This window comes from Myotis lucifugus, unplaced genomic scaffold (assembly GCF_000147115.1).
Source record: "Myotis lucifugus unplaced genomic scaffold, Myoluc2.0 scaffold_151, whole genome shotgun sequence".
NCBI classification, from domain to species: Eukaryota; Metazoa; Chordata; class Mammalia; order Chiroptera; family Vespertilionidae; genus Myotis; species Myotis lucifugus.
In genome coordinates this window covers 103,890-124,102 of record NW_005871199.1, presented here as the reverse complement: position 1 = coordinate 124,102, position 20,213 = coordinate 103,890, and the positions used below count along the sequence as shown (strand labels likewise).

Here is a 20,213-nt window from a genome sequence, read left to right as displayed (position 1 = left end):
AGGCATCCCCTGCCTTCGCCGCGGGGGGGTGGGGGGGGGTGGGGAGCAGTATTTGAGCTGAGGTCCACATGAACATCACTTCACAAAAGTCCCGCAAGGCAAGCACCATCACCCCCCGCTCAGCAGATGGGCACATGGACTCAAAGATGAGGTCACAGAGCCCCACAGCCAATCAGGCGCAGGGTCCGGATCTGGGGCCAAGTCAGAAGGCCCAGGCTGCCCCAGCAGGAGACCTTGACCCTCACCCTCCAGGCCCAGGTCCCAGCACCGCACACCGAGAGGGAGGAGACCTTCAAGGCCATGCCTGCACCCTTGCCCACTCTCCCCCGGCCACGCAGGAAACAGGTGCAGTGGCTCCCGGGATGGTCCCCGACAGCCCTGGCCTGGTGACCCGGAGGCGGGGGATCCCCGGGGCTGGTCCTCTCCTGCTCCCCATTGTGAAGCTGGAAGAAGGTCTCTGCATCCTCTCCAGGCTGCAGCAATCACCCCTCCCCCACACACACACACCCCCGCGGAGCTGGCGAGCTGGAAAACTCACAACGCACGTCTTCTAGTTTTGCATTGTTTCAGTAACTTCCCAGACAATCAACCAGGTACCAGCCTTGCACGGGGAGCTTCTGACCCCGTGTAACTCTTTCTAGTCACCGAGCTGCTCCGAGATGGGCCCAGAGCAGGCAGATGGGACCGTGAAATGTGAACTGACCCAGAAAGACCCTAGCGATCTCCAGTGACCTTTGGAGAGGGGGCACCGTTGGTGCTGGAGACACAGAGAACTTATTAGGATACTTTTTTTAAACGTGGCAGCTATGCCACGGACTCTGGACAGGGAGGGGAGCCATCCGGGGCCCAGGCAGAAACTTTCCATGCCCAGGCCTTTGACCCGCCGTGATCTCTGGGGCATGAGCTACCCACAATGCATTGCAACTGACACCCCTCACACGCGGCGAGTCCGACCTTAAACTCCCATCTTCTCCCCCAAACGGCTCCTCCCACAGTCTTCTCCAGCCCACTAACTCCATCCTTCCATTTGCTTGGGCCTAGGCCTCATCCTTGACTTCCGCTTCCTCTCCCCCTCCCCCGCACCCACCACCAACACATCCCAGGTCCAGTTCATCAGGAAGGCCTTCCCTTCGGAATATCCCAGGGACCAGCCACCTCGCACCCTCTCACTGCCCCCACCCGTCAGCTTTGTGAATTCCAAATGCAGATCCGGTGTTTCCATTGGAGACTTACTCTCCAACTTCCCTGGAAGGTACACAGCGGTCTACGGAGGCGCAGTATGAGGAACAAGGCGAACGATCTCAGGAGTGTTTTATGTGGATTCGATGTTGAAATGGTAATGTTTGTGCTTGTTTGGATTAAATAAAAAACATGAACATTAATTTCGCATTTCTCTTTTTACTTTCTTTCATTACTAGTGGACAATTTTAAATTCCAGGTGCAGCCCTGGATGGTGTAGCTCAGTTGGGTGGGCTTCGTCCTGTGCACCTAAAGGTTGCTGGTTGGATTCCCAGCCGGGGTGCAACCCCAGATGGTGGGCTTGACCCCTAGTAGGGGGCTTGCAGGAGGCAGCCAATTGATGTTAGCGCTCACACCAATGTTTCTCTCTCTCTTTCTCTCTCTCTCTCCCTCTCTCTTCCTCTCTAAAAAAATCAATTAAAAATCTTCAATAAAAATAAAAGTCCAGATGCAACTCACATTCCATTTCTATTGCCCAGAGCTGACCAGACTTTGCCAGACATAGTCCCCCCGCAAAGATCTTTCCTCAAATATCCCCTCCTCAGTGAGGCCTTCCCTGGACACATTTTAAATCACTGCCCTCCTATCCAAGTTTTATTTTTCATCACAGCATTGATCACCATCTAACAACATATAATTAACGTACATAGTTCATTGTCAGCTCTACCTACTAAAATGTAAGCTCCCGGAGGCCCCGGATTTCTATCTTTTGTGGGTTTTGTTCTGCTGTGTCTGCGGTGCCTAGAACAGTCCTCACACATAATGGGCGCTCGATCACTATTAGTTGAATGAACAAAGTTATCTATCTGTTTCCTGCCTGGGCTCCCCGCAGGGCTGGAAATTTCTCAAGAGCAGTGCCCAGCACATAGGAGGTGTTTGCTAGGTGGCTGTTGAGTGGCAGGCTGACCGGCCACCGGGATGGCTGGGGAAATCGAGGCCGCTTAGCTGAGTCATCCTACGGAAGGCAAAGGCAACCACCAGGGTCCTTGGATTGTCACTGTGTCTCCTCCCCCCTCCCCTGGCTCCTCTCTCCCCAGCCCCAGGAAAGCTACCCCACAGCGGCGGGTACTTCAGGGGAAGGTACATTTCCTTTCCTTCCCATCAATTTTTATTCTCCTAGTGAGAGGACAAACCTGTTTCCCATCCGCCAGAAGGCCCTGAGCCACACTCCTTACATTAGAGTAATTAACTCCCCGCTGATACGAGGGTTCAGGAGCAGACAGGCCTCATGCCAAGGGCTGGCCTGCAGGGAGGAGGCAGCAAAGCAGGCAGGGATGCTGGCCAGAGGAGCCATCTCTCTCTCGCTCTCTCTCTCTCTCTCTCTCTCTCTCTCTCCTGTCTCCTGATGGTAAGAAATCCCCTTAGCCACACACAGAGCATCTTTTCAGGTTTCGCTCACCTCCCCCAGCCCACCGCTCTGAAATGCACCCAACGAACAGCAAAGTGCAGTTCAGCGTGGGTGTCACAGCTTTCTTCCCGTCACTCCTGAATTCCAGCCGATCCTCTCGACCCCCCTGCGAGATGGCCAGTGGAGGAATCACCCTCATCCTCAACCTCACTTGTTCCCATTTTCCAGATGACAAGACAGAGGCCCAGACACCGAGGTTCCCCACTCCTAGCCCACGGCCGTTCTCTTCACCACGATCTTCCTGGTGCTCAACATGAGCCCCAAACTATGTCCATGCTCGACATACAGTGGTGTCTCATTTAACCCTCACAACTGCCCCCCAGAGAGAGGTAGGATTTATCCCCCACCCCACCCCAAGAAAACAGAATCAAAGTGTTGAAGCAACTTGTCCAAAGCCACACAGGCAGTAAGCCTAGATCTGTTGTTAAGGCCGGTTCTCCTAACACCCGGCTCTACTGCGCGTGTGTAAGAGGCAGGGGGGCTGGGAGACAGATCCGAGGGACGAGGAAAGAAGTGAAGGTGAGATGGACCGGCCGGAATCCAGGGCAGGGACAGGCAGAGGAATGGGAGACCGTCTCAGGTTTGTGGGCTGAACCCAGGCCCTGTGCCTGTGGTTCTGTCTCCTATAAAACGCATCATGCCCGTCATCCTTGTTCAACACCTGCCTCCCCATCCGCCTGTGGGCGCCATGTCCTGCTCAGTGTTGAACCCAAGAGCCAACCAGAACACCTGTTGGGAAACAGAGGTGGGTTGGGGTGGAGGTGGGCCGGGGGGGTCCTGGGAGAGACATGGAAAGGAACCAACAGCGGAGAGGGGGACAGTAAGGCACTGGAGTTTGCATGAAACTAGACTGGGGGCAGAAAGGCGGCCATATGGGCCCCGGAGACGCCTGCTGGCCAGACCAGCAAACAGATGGTCAGGGAGCTCAATCTAGCCTTCCGGGCGTGGAGTTTACAGTCAGACAATGAGAAAATTAACCGAAGCCCTTGTTAACCAAGCCCTTTTCCAGGAGTTCAGTGCTGAGTCCTGTCTCCTTTGCTCTTCACAACACAATCCCCATGAGGGTGAAACCACCATCCTAGTCACAGACCTGGAGACTGAGGCTCACAGAGCTCCGCTTCCTCTCTTCTAACTCTCCTTGCACAGCCAGGAAGCCACATACCCGGGACACGGACACCAAAGCGCACGCCGCTGGCTGCTCGGCTGATCCTGCAGAGCCCTCGGGAGACCAGCCTCGGCCCCAGGGCCCAGTTCTCCCTGTCAACATACCCAGACTCCTAGTGCGGCACCATCTCTGAGCGGCTGGTGGCAGAGTTATAGACGATCCCATCTACCCACGAGGAAACCCTCATAACTCAACCTCCATCCTGGGCTCGCTCTTGGCTCAAATCCGCTTCATGCCACTGCTGGGAACCCTAATCTTCCCATTGCTGGCACACCGGGTGTCTGGCATCTGATGCCAAAATGCCCTCCCCCTGGCCCAGCACCATTACTCCCCCCGGAGCAGGGCAATGCCAGGTCCAGCCTGGAGCAGGGGGCAGGGGAGCATGGGTCCAGCTATGGGGGACTTCGTATGACCCCATGGCCACTGAGCTCGCAAACAGCCACCAAGGCCACACCTGCCAGGAGCCAGCCTGGACCAGAGGGCCCTGGGGCTGTCAGCACTGGGTGGATCCTCCACCTTCCCGCTCAGCAAAAGGAGTTAGGAACCTCCTTTTCCAATAAAAAGGGCCACACAGCTCAGTAGTGCACAGCTGGGACTTGAACCCAGGTCTGTGCTGAAAGTCGGAGCTCTTTAAGGAAGGGCGGGTGGAGAGCAAACATGTTGAGGACAGGCCCCTGGAGCTGGCTTGATCCTCAAGGGCTCAGACCTTTGCCTTCCTGGGAGGTAGGATGGGGCCTAGAATTCCTGGATGCCAGCTGCACCCTTGCACTCACAATGCTGAGTGGCTTTGGACAAGTCACCTAACCTCTCTGGGCCTTGGGGTTCTATACGCAGAGGATGGCACCTACCCTGCCTTCCTCAGAGCTGGGAGGCGTATACAGGGGCCTGCCCACCCAGCTGGCACAACTGGTGGGCCTGTCCTGTTTGGCCATTCAGGAAGGTCTGGTGCCACACTGGGCCAGCTATGCCCCCAGCGGCCCTCAGAGGAGGCCTCCTCTGGGTCATCCCACCAGCGCCATCCAGCCCTGAGCCCCTCCCAAGGCGGTGTAAGAACCCAGAGCAGCACGCTCACTCCCAGCCCTCGGCAGGTACCGTCACCTGTCGGCGGCGCTGGGCACTCCCACATGTGGGAGCTATTCGGGGACGCGCTGAGCAAGCCAACATCCTATCCAGTGGGAGCCAGGAAAGAGAGAAAATGGCTAAGCCCCAATTTGTCAAATCAGAAATCTCCTTAAAAAGAAGAGAAGGCTCTGCAAAAGTCCTTGCGGAGGAGCCTTGTGAGGGTGCAGGCAGGTGCCAGCTCTGCCAAGGTGCAGGGAAGAATGCCATTTGGTGGCAGTCTGGAATACGCCAGCCACCGGGCTGGCCACTTGCCCAACCACTATCCGTTTCATTCTCACCAGACTGGTGAACCCCGCTATCTCCGTGTACAAATGGGGAAACTGAGGCTCGGAGAGTTTGAGACGGTGACCTTGCGGCCACCCGGCATCAGGAGGCGGGGCCAGGATTAGCCCCAGGGCGGTCTCTCCCTCCCGGCAGATCACCTGCCTCAAGCAAAACACCAAACAACAGCTCCCGCAGGCACAGCCCACTCAGTCCCCGAGGGAGTGTCCTCTGAGGCAGCCTCCCGTTCATTTGACACTGAGCACCGTGCCTGTCCTTTAAGAACGATGCCCAGCAAGCCGGCTCAGAAATCACAGATGCCAATTTGCATATTATTTCACACATCATTTGCATGTTGTTCATTAGTGTCACCCGGACTCTACTGAGAATACAGCTCTGGTTACCTTGCGGCCAGGTCTTGGGCAAAAGAAAATAAATGGCCTCCACACCAGGCCAGCCCTGATCCCCGGGCACGCCCCTCTCCCACCCACAGCTCGCCGTGCCCCTTAGCGCCCCGTGGGAGAGTGACCACCTGCCGAAGGAAGGATAGAGAGAACCTGGATTCACACCCCCCACCGCCTTTGGCATTCAAGAGGGTGCCCTTTGGCAAGCCTTGGAGGGAACGTGTTCTCCTGAAGACAGAGGAAAAGTCCTGGCATTTCTTGTCCTCCCTGGTCCGTCCCGGGACCCGCCCCATGGTCCCGGGCTCCCAGCCTCTCTGCCTGGTCATCACGTGTCCCCTGACCGTCCTCAAGGACTCGCTGCCTCTGGCCTGGCTTCAGGGGCTTATTTCTGTTCTCCCTCCACCTGTCCCAGTCCCATGTCCACACCCAGTGAGCTGTGCCCAGGCCATAGATCGCTGGCTCCGAGGGTAGAATAACTGGGTCCCATGAGGTGAGGAGGCTCCAGAAGCCCAGGCCAGACAGCCCTGCCCTCCAAAGCACAGCCTGTCTCCCTCTCAATGTGCTGACTCACCCGCGGGCCCCACCCGGAAACATGACCGGGTGCCTTGCCCAGGTGAGGCCGCTGGATGTTGTGAGAAAGGGGGCACATGACACATGTGCTCGCCACTTCCGGAGCCCCTTCTGACCACCTGAGTGGAGGGCTGGCCTGTGCATACGTGCCCTCTGTGTTCCTCGGGGTGGCTGGGGGGCATCTTCTAAGCACTGGTCCCATAAAAGCAACAGCTGGCAGACCTCAAGGGTCACTGTGTACCCAGCCAGCTCTGGACTGGGTGCTGTGCCATAGGCAGGGGCTACGATTCTCTCTGAACATCTGGGAAATGAGCTTCAAATTCAGTCCACTCCCTGAGGACCCACCACTGGTATGCAACCGAGGCCGGATTTGAACCCAGAGCCCAAGTCCTCAACCACCACGGCAGGCTGGCTGCGCCAACTAAGATCACCAATTACAGAAGAACAGAAGCAGGTCTCCAGGGCCCGAGGGTGCAGAACTCTGAGCCCCCAACAATTACGGATGTCAACTAACTACGAAATCACCCTGTGCCCTCGCCCTGGGCAGAGTGGCTTGCTCCCTGCTCAGAACCTCCTGGGATGACACCCCCCTCCCCCAGCAATAACTTTCCCAGGCTCCTCCTCCCTCCCATCCTGCCCCTGTGCACATGACAGGAACAGCCCAGCTCCATTCCCTACCCACCCTGCCCCCTGCCCAGGCTTCCAACGTTCTGACAGGCACCTTCCCATCTTGGTCTGTCTAGTCTTCAGGGGCCACCCTCCCTCCTTCAGGGAGCCTCCCCAACGTTCCAAATCGTGGACTCCTTCCTCAGTGCTCCCAGCACCAACCCCAGGAGCCGCAGCCCACCAGGGTGGGTGGTCCCCAGGTGCAGGCCTGACGCGCCTCACGAACATGAGTTTGAGGACTATGGACGCTCGGCCGAGCCAGGATGCGTAGGAGCGGAAACGGAGCTCAGCACCAGAGCCTGGCCTCATTTTAAAGCTGGAGAAACAGAGGCCCGGAGAGGTTTTACAAAGGCCCCACCACACGTCAGAAGCAAGAGGTGGCGCACCTCCTCAGAGCTCCTGCGGAGCAGAGACGGGCTGTTCTTTAGCACCGCCCGCCCGTGACCGAGCTCAACAAAGCCTCACGCCAGGGCAGCGGGAAACTGGGACTCAAGGATGAAGAAGAAAATTCGAGAACCGGGGATGGAAAAGCCCTTGGAGGTTCCCTCACTCGGATGCCAGCAGAGGTCCCTGGCGGGGGTTGGAACAGGGAGGCAAGCCCTGCGCTGGAGACTTGAGCTCTGGCTCTAGAACCGCGTCTCCTGAGAGGGGCAGCTGGAGCGAGCGACTCAACCCCTTTGCGGCTCAGCTTCCTCATCTGTGAGATGCTGCTGATTGCATGGACTCCCAGGGCCATGGTGGGGTCCTGAGGAGCAGCATGAAGATACCTCGTGGGATGGAAATGCCGAGCCTGCGGGGTCACCCCCATAAGCAGTCCTGCAGCCAGTGCTGGGGACAGGCCCCCAGCTGTGTGCAGAAGTGTCCCGCTGGGCGTGGGGCCTGCTGGCTCACCAGGGGCGGGGCTGCGGGGCTGTGGGGCTGTGGGGCAGCCCGCGGCAGCCCAGGCCTCCGAGGGATGGATCTGGTTCTCTCTGTAGCGCCCACACCTCGCCCTCCTGCCCTCCCGGCTTCCGCAGCGCTGCCCCAGGGCAGGCGGTGTCACCAGAACTCCGGGGTCAGGGGAGGCACCCTGAGCGCTGGCCATGGGCCTGTCCACAATCTCCCCTGGACCCAGGTTGCCCCCAGAGTGGCCCTGGCCCTGGCCACCCCCCAGGACATTGTCTTTCCTGGGTCCCTGCACTGGTCTCCCCCACCCCCCACCAAGCTCTCTCTCTCGGGAAAGTTCCTTCTGTCCCAACACTTCCCAGCACTGGGCTCTGGCCCATACACTCTCGAGGGTGAAGCTGGAGCAGAACTTCTCAAACGGTCCCTGCCTTCCCCTCCTGTCACCCGGCAGCCTTTCCTGGGCCCCCGTGCAGAGCCGGCCCTGCCCCAGGCCCACCCTTCCTCCCTCCTTCCTCGGCTGAGCTCCTGGGTGGAGTGACAGGGTGGGAGAGGGCACCCCAACCCACTCGCCTCCCGGGACTCTCCTCAGCAGAAAAAAGGCAGCAGAATGCTCCTCCCCGCAGCTCCTGGAACAGCACGGTCCTCGAATTCCCCACCCTCGTTATTTAAAGAGAAATGGGTGCTTTCTTCTTTTTCTCTCTCTCCCTTGGGGGTTTTGAAAGAAAGAAGAAAAACAGCCACGAATGAACAGCCGGGTCTGCCTGCCACTGAGTGGAGTAAGGCGGGTTCCACCACATACAGCCGCCCCCTCGCCACCCCTCCTCTCACTCTCGGTTTCTCCTCCAAATGTGCGTTACAAATAACGGCAACAAAACCAAAGCTTTCTGTTCTGATCTTACGTTTCCATCCGGGCCTCAGCCTCCCCACAGAGGTGACTCAAATCGCGTCTCATTGTGTTCTCTTTGCCTCGTGTTATGCAGAGCAGGTCCTTGGACCACGGCCTCCCAGGGAGGCTCCCTGAGGGGGGAAGGCCACCCCAGCTCGCTCACTAGCCCGGGCAGCAGATACAGGCCCCGCGGGGATGCCAGCGCCCAGGCAGGCCACGCCGCCTGCGGGGAAGGGAAGTCGGGCGCATTATGAAGCCTTTCCCCGGGACAGTTATAAATAGTGGTATGACAGGCAAAGGAGAAGCATATATAAAAGTTAGCTGTCCCCTCTGTGGGTTACAATTGGTTAATTCATGGCAGACTGTCCACTAGGTTATAAATAAAGTGGCCAGCACCCTGGATGGGCCTTGTTCTCGCCTTCCCAGAGCTACACTTGCCTCCTTAGGCCAAGACACTCATTGTGACCCGTGAAGATACAATGTTTGGGGGGGATGTGGGGGGCATGGTCCCTGGCTCTCTGCTCCTGCCTTCTGCAACCCTGTCCTACAGGTCCTCCCACGTGGAGGGTCCATAAAAGGGGGTCTGGCCTATTCTTACTTTCCCAACATGCCTGACACCACAGACATCGGGACATGCTCCGCAGCCACGCACCGGCCCCACGCGGCTCCTGGGTCTGGCAGGTGAGGCCATGCGCCCAGCTAAGCCCAGCTGCTGCTCTGCCGACAAGGCCTCCATGGCCAGCAGGGCAGGGGTCAGGGGAGCTGGAACCAGGGATCCTACTCCACCGCAGGCTACAGGCTGGGATGGATCACAGACCCCTATGAGCTGGCCCTGAGGGGCCCCCACCCCTCCTTGAAGAGTGAATGGCCGGGAGCCACACCCCCCTGGGCATGCAGAAAAGCCAGTCCTTTTTAGGGGGCTTCCCACGCGGTCGTCTGAAGATGGAGGTGTAACTGGAGATGAGAAAGACAGCCATGCATGGGAGACACAGGACAGCCAGGTAGGCCTGCCACACCAGCTCCTGTGCCGTGGCCTGGGTAACAAGGCCAGGCAGGGGGAGCGGGCAGAGCAGAGGGGCAGGAAGTTGGTGGAGCGGGCAGGGGTGGGCACAGGGTGGGGCCGAGGAAGTGAAACTCAGATAAATGGTGAGGCCAGGGGTGGAGAGCGGTTTGAGGTTGTGAAAATTGGAAACAGAGCCACCTGCTGCACCAGCATTTCCCAGCCGCCCCTGAGATGACTCATGAGGCCCCTGAGAAACAGGGTCCGCCTGGGACTGGCCAGCTGGACAGACTGAAGAGAGGTACCAGCCCAGCCACCAGCAGGACGGCAGGGGGAGGTGCAGGAGGCCAGAGCCTGGGGAGGAGGGGAGGGCAGGCCGAGCCGGGCCCAGCCCCAAGTCTCTCCTGATCCCGTAGAGAAAACACAGCAGGCAGAGCAAGGCGACGGAGTGGGTGTGCCTCCAACCAGCTCCGGGAGAAAATGCAGAATGCCAGGAAGGACTCCCCGAGTCCTCACTGCCTCCTCCAACTGACACCAACGTGCTAGAGACACTGTCACCACGATTCCTCAATAGGCTCTCTCGACCTGGCCGCGTCATGATGTGTGAGCCCTCGGGTGAACTCACCGATGACCAACAAACAACAAACAAACCTGGCCACGTCATGAGGTGTAAGCCCTCGGGTGAACTCACCGACCGACAAACAACAAACAAACCTGGCCGAGTCATGGTGTGTGAGCCCTCGGGTGAACTCACCGATAACCGACAAACAAACAAACAAACCTGGCCACGTCATTCAGCTCAGGGGTCCAGAAGCACTAGCAGCCAGGCTGGGCCATCCTGTGAGTGTGGCCTCGAAAGAATGAACCGCTCTCCTGCTATCTGAGCCCCACCTCAGCCCATCTTCCTTCCCCGACTTCACGGAGGGCTGGTGAAGGGGGACCAGGCCGGCGCTGTCCCTCTGTCTTTCCTCCTCTCCCTGGCTCCCTTCTGCACTAACTTTGGATGCGCTCAAGGACATGCCATGTTCATCTCAAGAGAGCCCGGCCTCAGGGCGGATTTCTCCACCAGGAACAGATATCAGTCAAACACAGACACACAGGAAAGCCACAGCTCCGTGGATAAAAGCAGAGAACTTCCGAAAGCAGCTCAGGCCCAGGGTGGGTAGTCTTCAGTCACATGGGGGGGGGGGGGTGTCCCTCTCCCCAGGGCCCTCTGAGTGGGAACTGCCCCCATCAGTGCAGAATTACCCAACCTGGTGAGAATTACCCATCCTCCTGCTCCCAGACACGCGAAGCCAACCAGACGCACAAGTTCTCCAGCAAAAGAAACCACCCCCCACCCCACCCCCCGGCCCACTACCAACTCTGAGTTCCCCCTGTTGGTGGTTCTTCATTCTCACCCAAACCCCCTGTCACAACAGAGCCAGTTCCCCCACGAGGCCAGGGAACAGACGTCCACCTCCCCTACAACAGACCCACGTGGAGAGAGGGTGCCAGTGAGAAGACCTGGCCCCTTCTCAGAACTTCTCCCTCCGAGATACAACTTCTCGACTCCATCGACAAGTCTTCCCTCCCAATCCTTGAAGGCCCCAACTAATTCTGGAGCCAGAAGGAGATCACAGGAAAAAGATATTCCTTTCCCTCTCATCCATACCATCATTATTAACAACAACAATAGGCCCTGGTTACCGAGCAGGCACTGCACGGAGCGCCCCACTCCTAGTCTAACTCCCTTCTCCCCACTTGACGGCTGGGGAGACAGGCTTGCAGAAGCTACATGGCTTGTCCAAGATCACACAACCGGGAGTGGCAGAGCTGGGACTCACACTTCCGTCTGAGTCTTTCAGACAACCCTACTGGCCCACAGGAGAAGAGGGGTAGCCACCTCACCCCCTCCTGGGCCCACAAGGCCTGACAGAGGAGACACCCAGAGCGTCCTCCTTTCATAACGACCCAATGTGTGGGCGGACAGACAGAGGGGCTGAGGAAGGAGTGAGCCCTGCTACGCATAACCAGTGCCGACCCGACCCCAGGTGCACAGGAAGTGGCCGTCTCACCAGCGGAGGCGAGCAAGGCCTTCCCAGTTGCTGCCTGCTCTGTGCTGCCATCAACCAGGGGCTCCCCATCTTCGAAAGGGTACAGCCTGGCCCTGTGGGTCACTTCACCCTTCCTTCACCCCAGAGCCCGCTTTCTCCGACTCTGGGGAAGCCCCTCTCCCTGAACACTCCGTGGGCATGGCACCTGCTCCCAGCCCTTGGCTGCGCAGCGGCCACCCCTCCCCCCCATTGCATGAAAAAACAAATGTGCACACACGGATCCCACTGGGGGGCCGTCTCCAGGAAGAGCTGACCACGGGGGTCATTGAAAGAGGAGGTGCTGTCTTCCCCTCACCCCCAGCACTGGGGCCTGCATTCGTTTCCCAGCAGGGGCTCCTGGTCCCCAGGGGGTGACTGGAGGGAGGCAGGGCTGTGCTCAGGGTGGCTGCCGAGCCCGCTGGGGGTGGCAGCCCCCTCTCCCTGCGGCTCGGAAGGGAAGTCGGCAGCGAGCAGAAGGACCTGCAGACTCAGAGGCTCATTACAGGGAATGACTAAGTGACTGCGCTTCCAGGGGAAACCCCACTCGCTTCTGCGCGCTGAGGGATTCAAATCCTGGAGCATTTAGATGGAGGCAGCTTCTAGGAGCTGCTCAGCTGGGAGCCCCTGCGAGCGGCCAGGTTCCTGGGGGGAACCCTCCACCTGGGAGTCTTGGCTCTGCCCCAGCCCTTTCCAGAACGGCCCCGTCTGCCTGTCCCCGGTTAGAGCTCCAGGCTGGGAATGGGAAATCCGATCAGCACCTCCCAGGTTTTAGCGGCTGGATTTCAACAAGGAATGTGACAGTCTCGCAGCAGCTGTGCTCAGCCTGAAACAAGCTCTATTTGAAACCTCCAACAGCTGAGCCCCTCCCAGCTACAGGCAGCCTGCCCAGCCACCCCCTGCCCAAAATGACAAATAAGTGAGAAATGCAGCAACAAGGAGGCGCACACACACATGCACGCGCACACAAGCACACACACACACACACCAACAAATTGGGGTGAGGGGTAAATGGGAAAAATCCACCTGCCCCACGACTCCCCGGGTCTCCAAGCCTTTGAGCCCACAGCAGGCGGAGCATGAACAAACCCACCTTCCTCAACGCCCACCGCCTTGGAGGACGCGGTTTCCAAGCCCCCCTGTGAGGGAATCCCATCCTCCATCTCCAGCCGGACGGAGGCTGGAGCCGCGGGGCCAGCTCCCCCACTAAAGTGGGCGCTGCCAGCTCCATCAGCGCGCACTCACACACACACACACACACACACACTCCACCTCATTTACCCCCGAGAGGAGACGCTGGGGCGGGAGGGGAGGACGGGGCTGAGCGGGAAGCAGGCTCTCAGGGACGCCTGGGAAGCCTTGTCATCCCATCCGAAGGAGAGGCGCTCCCCCCCACCCCCAAGCTGGTGCCAAGGCGGTGCCCATCTGCTCTGCCCGGGGAACACCTGTAGCCATTTTATCAGGGGCTGCTTAGAAGCAGCAGCAGGTTTATTCTGAGTCCTCTTTCCTGAGGGAAGAACCGCTCATTTCCTCCACCTGTATTTTTATCCCAGGCCCCCAGGAGACGTGGGCCACGGGTGCTTTTGGATTTCGCCCTAAGTCTCTCGGGGATGAGGAGGGAAACAGAAACTTGGGGAGAGAGGGAGCAGACAGAGAGAGAAGGGACGGGCATGGCACCCCTACCCCCCACCCAGGCATTTATTTCTTTTTTATCCTCGGGAAAATGGAGTGGAGCAAGGAGGGGAGGAGAGGAGGGAAGTCGCAGGAGCTGGCAAGCACACCCAGGCAGAGTGTAATTAATTGGTGCGTTAAGCTGCTGGGTTATGCGTTAGTGCCGGTGAGCCGGGCGGGGTGGGGGTAGGGGGGGGATTTCTCAGAAGGGATTCTTTAATCCTCCCCAACACGGAGTCTGCAAATTAGACACAGTGCATGGGGATGTCCTCCCACCAAGAAAACCAGGAATGAATTCTCCCAGGGTTAAGAAGGAAAACCACGGGAAGTTAGGGTGTTCAATATAATTGAGCAACCGCCTCTCCCCCCCACCACCACCGCTCTCCCCAATCAATCTCTCAATCATTCTCTCTCTCTCTCTCTACCTATATATTCCTTTTGTTCAAGGTATAAAGAGAAACCGCAGCCCCTACCTTTGAGTACAAACCCCAAGAGAGCTCGGTCTCTATCACCATAACAACAATTCCAAACATCCCAAAAATCAGAGCATAGTCACTCAGCCGCTTTCTCTTTTCAAACAGGGCCCTCCTGTGTCCCAGCTTATAGCCAATGTTTTGGTTTTTCCGCTTGTTGGCTTTGGGGAAGGTGGTGCCGCTGGGGGTGGTGCCGGCGTGCTGGTGGTTGTGGGTGGCATTGGGGTGATGGAGCAGAGTCTGGTGGGCATGGTTGTCCTCCCGGGAGGAGACGACGATCTCGGGGGGGTTGCCGGGGCTGAAGAGCTGGAGGGGTTGGCCCTCGGGCTCAGCCTCGATGAGGTTCCTCCGGGAGGCGCTGAGGCGGCTGAGGGGCTTCATGACCCCACCACTGTACTTGCAGGAGCTCATGGCGATCTCCGTGAAGGGGTTGCTGTCCCGCCGGTGCACCAGGGGGCTGGCCTGCCGGTGCCGGCTGCCTCCACCGGGCCCACTTGTGGCTGTGGAACTTGGAGAGTGGCCAAGCAAGTGGTCATTGAGATTGAGCTGGCTGCCTTGCCTGGAGGAAGGGTGGAGGATGGCGGTGGAGTTGGACAAGGGGGGGGCCCTGAAAGCCGTGGGAGAGGAGTGGAGCAGGCCGGGGTGCACGGGCTGGCTCTGGAGTTGGGCGAGCTGAGACAAGGGATGCGGTGGCTGCTGCTGCTGCTGCTGCTGCTGCTGCTGCTGCTGCTGCTGCTGCAGAGGCTGAGGCTGAGGCTGCAACAGGGGTCCCGGGGGCTGCTGGGGGGCTGGGGGTGCTGGCGCTGGTGGCGGCTGCTGCTGCTGCTGCTGCTGCTGCTGCTCATCCCCGGAGGATGGACAGGGGCACTTGGGGTCTTCATCCAGGTCCCCCACCCCCGAGTCATGGAAGTGCCCAGAAGTGTCCATCTTGGGGCCTGGCTGGGTTGCCTGCAGCACCACCCCCCACCCCAAAGCCACCGTTGCTCCAGAGATGTCCTCAAAGAGTGCCAGGCATCCGAGCTCCCACCAGAGTGTCTGGCTCCCGTCCTCCCTGTGGCTTGCTCCGGCTCTCGGGGCTGCTAGGAGTCCAGGCGCTGCCAGTCAAGAATGCATTGTACTGGGCAGGAAGGGAGGGCGGCAGGGGCGCTGGGAGCGAGCAGAAGAGGGGAAGAACTCTGTCTCGGGAGGTGGTCCTCTGGCAGCATGCGAGGCCAGGCTCAGCTCCACTCCTCGCTGGCTCCAGAGCTTTGCTCTCCTCCTCCTGCCACTGTTAAATGGCAAGCCCAGCCCACCTATTAGCAGCTGGTCTCATTGGCTGGGCTTAACCCTCCCACCACCTCCTAGCCCCGCCCCCCTGGTACGCTCCGCCCAGGAGGCGGGGCCTGCCGCCCGGCTCCCAGCCCCGCGGCCGCACGGGGCCGGCTGGGAACTGTAGTTTGCGCTCCCGGCCGGGGAGCGGAGCCGCTGTCCCCTTTCCTCCCGCAGGTGGAAACCGGGAGCCCCGGACGCGGTGCGCGCACGCGGGCAGCGGGGAGGAGGGGCAGAGAGCCTCCTGAGCGGGGAAGCTGCGCCCCCTGTTTCGCGGGCAGGAAGCAGGGAAGACAAACACTTATTCGTGGCCAGGATCTGCCTTAGGTTGTCTCACACGTATTATCACTTACATCCTCCAGACACCCTCGGAGGTGAGCACTAGGCTCCTCCTTTACACGCCGGTGCTCAGAGACGCTGAGTAACAACTACGAGGTCAAAGAGCAGAGGGGCCCACGCCCTCCTGCCTCCAGGCGGAGAGGCTCACCTCCTGAACCCCTGCGGTCGCTGTGCACCTGCCTCTGTTATGTCTAACCTCACATCGGCGCCATGAAAATGCCACCCTCCTTTTGCAGACAAAAGCTGTGAAAACAAAACAGGAAATCACTCAGGCACAGATCAGTGACCTGCCCGAGGTCACCCAGCTTGTCCTTAAGGGTGCGACGGCTTGAACCCCGGTCAGTCTGACCCTGCACCTCCTATACCATCTCCCAGGGTGCCTGCCCGCGATGACGCTCAGCACCAAGTGGTTGCTCTGTAAATGTTGCTCAAACGATGGGTGGAAAAGAGCCAGAGAAAAGGCCAGAGAAAAGGCAGGTTGTGTGAAGTGGACCACGGCTCCAGCTGGGCGGGGCGTCCCCAGAGGGTCTGGCAGGAAGACTGAAGACCCCCGTGGTCACTGCCCAACTGATCTGCCCCGTGGGGCTCTGAGTCAGAGCTGGGAACAGCTGCTGGCTTCCCAGGTGCAGAACCATCATCAAGTATTTATTAAGCTCCCACTGTGTGCAAGGGAGCTTGAAAGAGATGGGGCCGGAGCTGAATTCATTTCCATTTCTATCTGCAGCAGGTCCTGCTTCTCCATCACCCCTAAGCCTCTGGCCAGCTGCTCCCTGGGTAAGAAAGGGCAAGAGTAGGAGAGCCATGCACACACACACACACACACACACAGATACATGCATGCAGGCACATGCATGTACATAGATGTGCATACACTGGCTCTCAAACATACATCAGCCCACGTACATGTACATACACATGCACACACTCAGTGAGCTTCTAAAACAGCTCTCCTGAATGGTGAGCAGCAAATGGCCACATCAGGAAGGGACAGAGCTCCCCTCAAATCAGCCCCTAGTACCCTCTGTATACCAGTTCTCACCTCTTCAACCCCCTAGCAGCCCTGATGATAGAGAAGTAATCATTACAGAAGCACAACCCCAGGAACCTGAATAATTGCAATAACTCACACATTATAATCTTGATGACTATTATTATTATCAATGATATGATCATTCCTTCTCCCACTACAAGTCACAGCGCTGGGGCTTAGACACAAGCCTGGGTTCCCGTGTATTTTCCAATGACCATGTACCCCCCTCCCCACACACACACACACACACACCCTCCAGCATGCCCTGCCTTTCCTCCCCTTCCCTTCGGTCTTCTTGGTTTCCCTCCCTCCATTCCCAAACAGAGTCAACTGTTTGGTTTCAGTGCTCCATATCCCATACTTAGGCTTCATGATTTCTTCATAAATTATTCTCCTATACTGTCAATAGCAGACGTGTGCTGTGTGTATTGGTTCTGGGTGCCAGGGCAGCATCTGGGCTGTGACAGACTCCAGGCCTGGACATTCCTGTGCCCACTCCACCACCATAACCTGCCTCAGCCTCCACTGGCCTTGCGGGGCCAGCCTCTGCCTCCAGGTCTCATGGCTGTGCCAGCTGACCCCAAGGGGGAATGTTAGAGCAAGTCCCATGGATGGGGATGAGAAACAGCTGGGGATGGAGGGCGAGGGAGCAGACTATGCCAGAGCCAGAGATCAACTGGAGATTCGCCTGGAAATGGGCTGGAGCTTGGCGGCTAATGCCACTGAAGCAGCGCATGCCCCTGGACAGAGCCGCCCCGTTGGAGTGGGAAGAGAACAATGTCATGGTTAGAACTTGGGCTCTAGAGCCGTGATTCTCAACCTTCTGGCCCTTTAAATACAGTTCCTCATGTTGTGACCCAACCATAAAATTATTTTCGTTGCTACTTCATAACTGTAATGTTGCTACTGTTATGAATCGTAATGTAAATATCTGATATGCAGGATGGTCTTAGGCGACCCCTGTGAAAGGGTCGTTCGACCGCCAAAGGGGTCGCGACCCACAGGTTGAGAACCGCTGCTCTAGAGTCAGACTGCCCAAGCGGGAACCCCTCTCTACTATGCAATAGCTGTGTGACCACAGGCAGGATCCTCCGCTTCCCACTCTATGAAATGGGAGCAATAGGCTCCCTACCTCGAGGGGTCTGGGAGGATTAGAAGCATGTCAGTGTGCGTGGACTCTCCCTCAGGCTCATACATGATGACCTTGAAGCCTCAGGGGTGTGCTGGAGCTGGCTGGTCCTGGCTCATACAAGCCAGCTGTGCAGATCTCTTCCAAGTCCCAGATCCACTGACGTCACAATGATAGCTTGAAATCAGTGGTGGTGGGAGTATTGACACCACGGGAATTGGCAAACACTTCCCAGCAGGCTGGACCTTTCCTGGTGAGCCAGTTGTTAAACATTTAATGGCTGTTAGACATTTACCGCACACGTCTGCCTCTTATCCCATATCATCATACACAAAACGTCACTCCATCCTCCTCTCTCCACTGTCCAAGCACTTCCTCTCCTCCCTCCCTCTCACCAGCACAAGCTTTGCCACGTGTTTGCTCTGTGACCTTGGGCCAATTGCTTCATCTCTCAGGATTTTAACTTCCTCAGCTCCGATGAATTAGCACAAACCAAGTACTTTATCACCGTAAAGTGCTTAACGGGTTAGTAAGTCAACTGGGAGCCACTCAACCACAGGCCTGATCATGTCAGGTTTCCCATCCTGCCGTACAGACCCACTGTTCTCACATCTCTGCCCACTATTGCTGCAGGCCCAATCCTCACTGTTGGGAAGCCCCCAATGCTCTCCCTAGCCCCTGGGAGCCAAAACCATGGCTTCCAAACACCCATGAATTGGAGTCATCACCCATTTTATAGATGAGGAAACTGAGACATTAGACAGATTAAAAACTTCCCCACAGGTACTAACTAGTAACTAGTGGCATAGCAAGAATCAAATCCAGATCTGTCTGACCCCCAGGCCCAAGCACTTTTCTGAAATGCAGATCAATAGGATTCAGACTTATTGGTACTTATTAACATTGCCATGTGACTCACACAGCCAGCCCTCAGGAGCTTATGAGCTCACTGTAGAGACAAGCTATACTCACATGGGGTGACAAAGAACCACAACAGAGAATCCCAAAGTGTGGTATAGACAACAGAGTTCATTGGATGCAGAGGGTAGTTAATGAAGGCTTCATGGAGGTGGTGGAATTGGAGCCACACCTTGAAGGATGGGCTCTTCCCACGAATCAGGCCTCTGCCGTCTATACAGATGAAGGCCACGGAGTGTGGTGGAGTTTCTTAGCTCAGAGAGCACAGGGAAGGTGAACAAGGGCACGCTCACCAGACCCAGAAAGGCGAAGGGAGCCTTTGGCCATACCAGCTCCGTGTCAGCCAACTGGGCCCCTGCCCTCCTTTCCACACTCATTCCTCACCACATCCTTCTTTAAGCTCCAAAACACCCACTTCTTATCGTTCCTCCGATAAACCATGCTAGCTCATACCGCCATGCTTTCGCTCATGCTGTTCCTCTGCCTGGCACGCCCTTCCCCTGCATCTCCACCTACACATTTCTTTTTGGCCCTTCAAGATATATCTCGTGGGTTCCCTTTCTGGGAAGCCTTCCTCAAGTTCCTCAAGTCCCGATTAGGGGTGCTTCTTCTATGTTTTCAGTACTTGATGCTCACCCCTATCCCTATCTTATCAAATAGTATGGCTGTTATCTGTGTGTCCTTTTCCCCTAGAGGCTAGGGCCCTAGACCATAACCAACTTGAGAGCAGGAATGATGTCTGCTCCGCCGCTGTATCTCCAGTTCTTGCAGAGAGCCTGGCATCTAATAGATGCTTAATAAAGACTAATTGAACTGAACTGAAGTTGAAACCTGGGAGTGGTTATTTAGAAGCAAATAAGAGGAAGTAGTAGTACTTTCCACAACAAATAATAACCACAATTTCCTCATCAGTAAAATGAATGATATAGAAAAGATGATTCTTAGAATCACTCAGCTTTAAAATCCCATAATCTGCCCTGACCAGTTTGGTTCAGTGGATAGAGCTTCGGCCTGCGGACCAAAGGGTCCCAGGTTCAATCCCGGTCAAGGGCATGTACCTTGGTTGCAGGCTCCTCCCTGGCCCGGGCCCTGGTCAAGGCTTGTGCAGGAGGCAACCCATCAACGTGTTTCTCTCACATCTGTTTCTCTCTGTCTTGCCCTCTCTCTTCCGCTCTCCCTAAAAATCAATGGAAAAATATCCTCGAGTGAGGATTAACAAAACAAAGAAAGAAAAGAAAGACATAGGCCTAAGGAAAACCAAGCCTTTTAAAAAATAAAATCCCATAATCTGTGATCTGTAGAACTTGTTGCCCCCAAAGATAGAACTGACTGAAAAGTAATGGTTTAAGAAAAGTAATGATCTGTGGTTTACATGGCTCTTTTTCCCACTAGGCTATGAACTCTGTATCCCCAGAACTGAGCAGGGTGCCAGGTCATGGAAACACTCATGAAAGGCTTATTGGGTGGATGGATGGATGGGTGGATGAGTGGGTGGATGAATGGATCAGTGGATGAGTATGCGGGTATATGGGTGGGTGGGTAAGTGGATGGATGGATGGATGGATGGATGGATGGATGAGTGGATGGATAGAAGAGTGGGTGAATGGATGGATCAGGGATGCATGGGTGGGTGTATAAGTGGGCAGGTGGGTAAGTGGGTAGGTGGA

At 57.1% G+C, this 20,213-nt stretch overlaps 1 protein-coding gene across 3 annotated transcripts in view; it reads right to left on the bottom strand.

The window, feature by feature from the left end:
- KCNN3 (potassium calcium-activated channel subfamily N member 3) overlaps positions 1 to 15,062 on the bottom strand; it is a 133,945-nt gene extending 118,883 nt beyond the window's left edge. For all 3 annotated transcript variants that reach the window (XM_006095090.3, XM_023759292.1, XM_006095088.3), the window contains exon 1: positions 13,823 to 15,062. In XM_006095090.3, the coding sequence (XP_006095152.1) occupies positions 13,823 to 14,749 (927 nt within the window). In that variant the 5' untranslated portion in view covers positions 14,750 to 15,062. The remainder of the gene's footprint in view (positions 1 to 13,822) is intronic.
- Between the last annotated feature and the right edge of the window lie 5,151 nt (positions 15,063 to 20,213).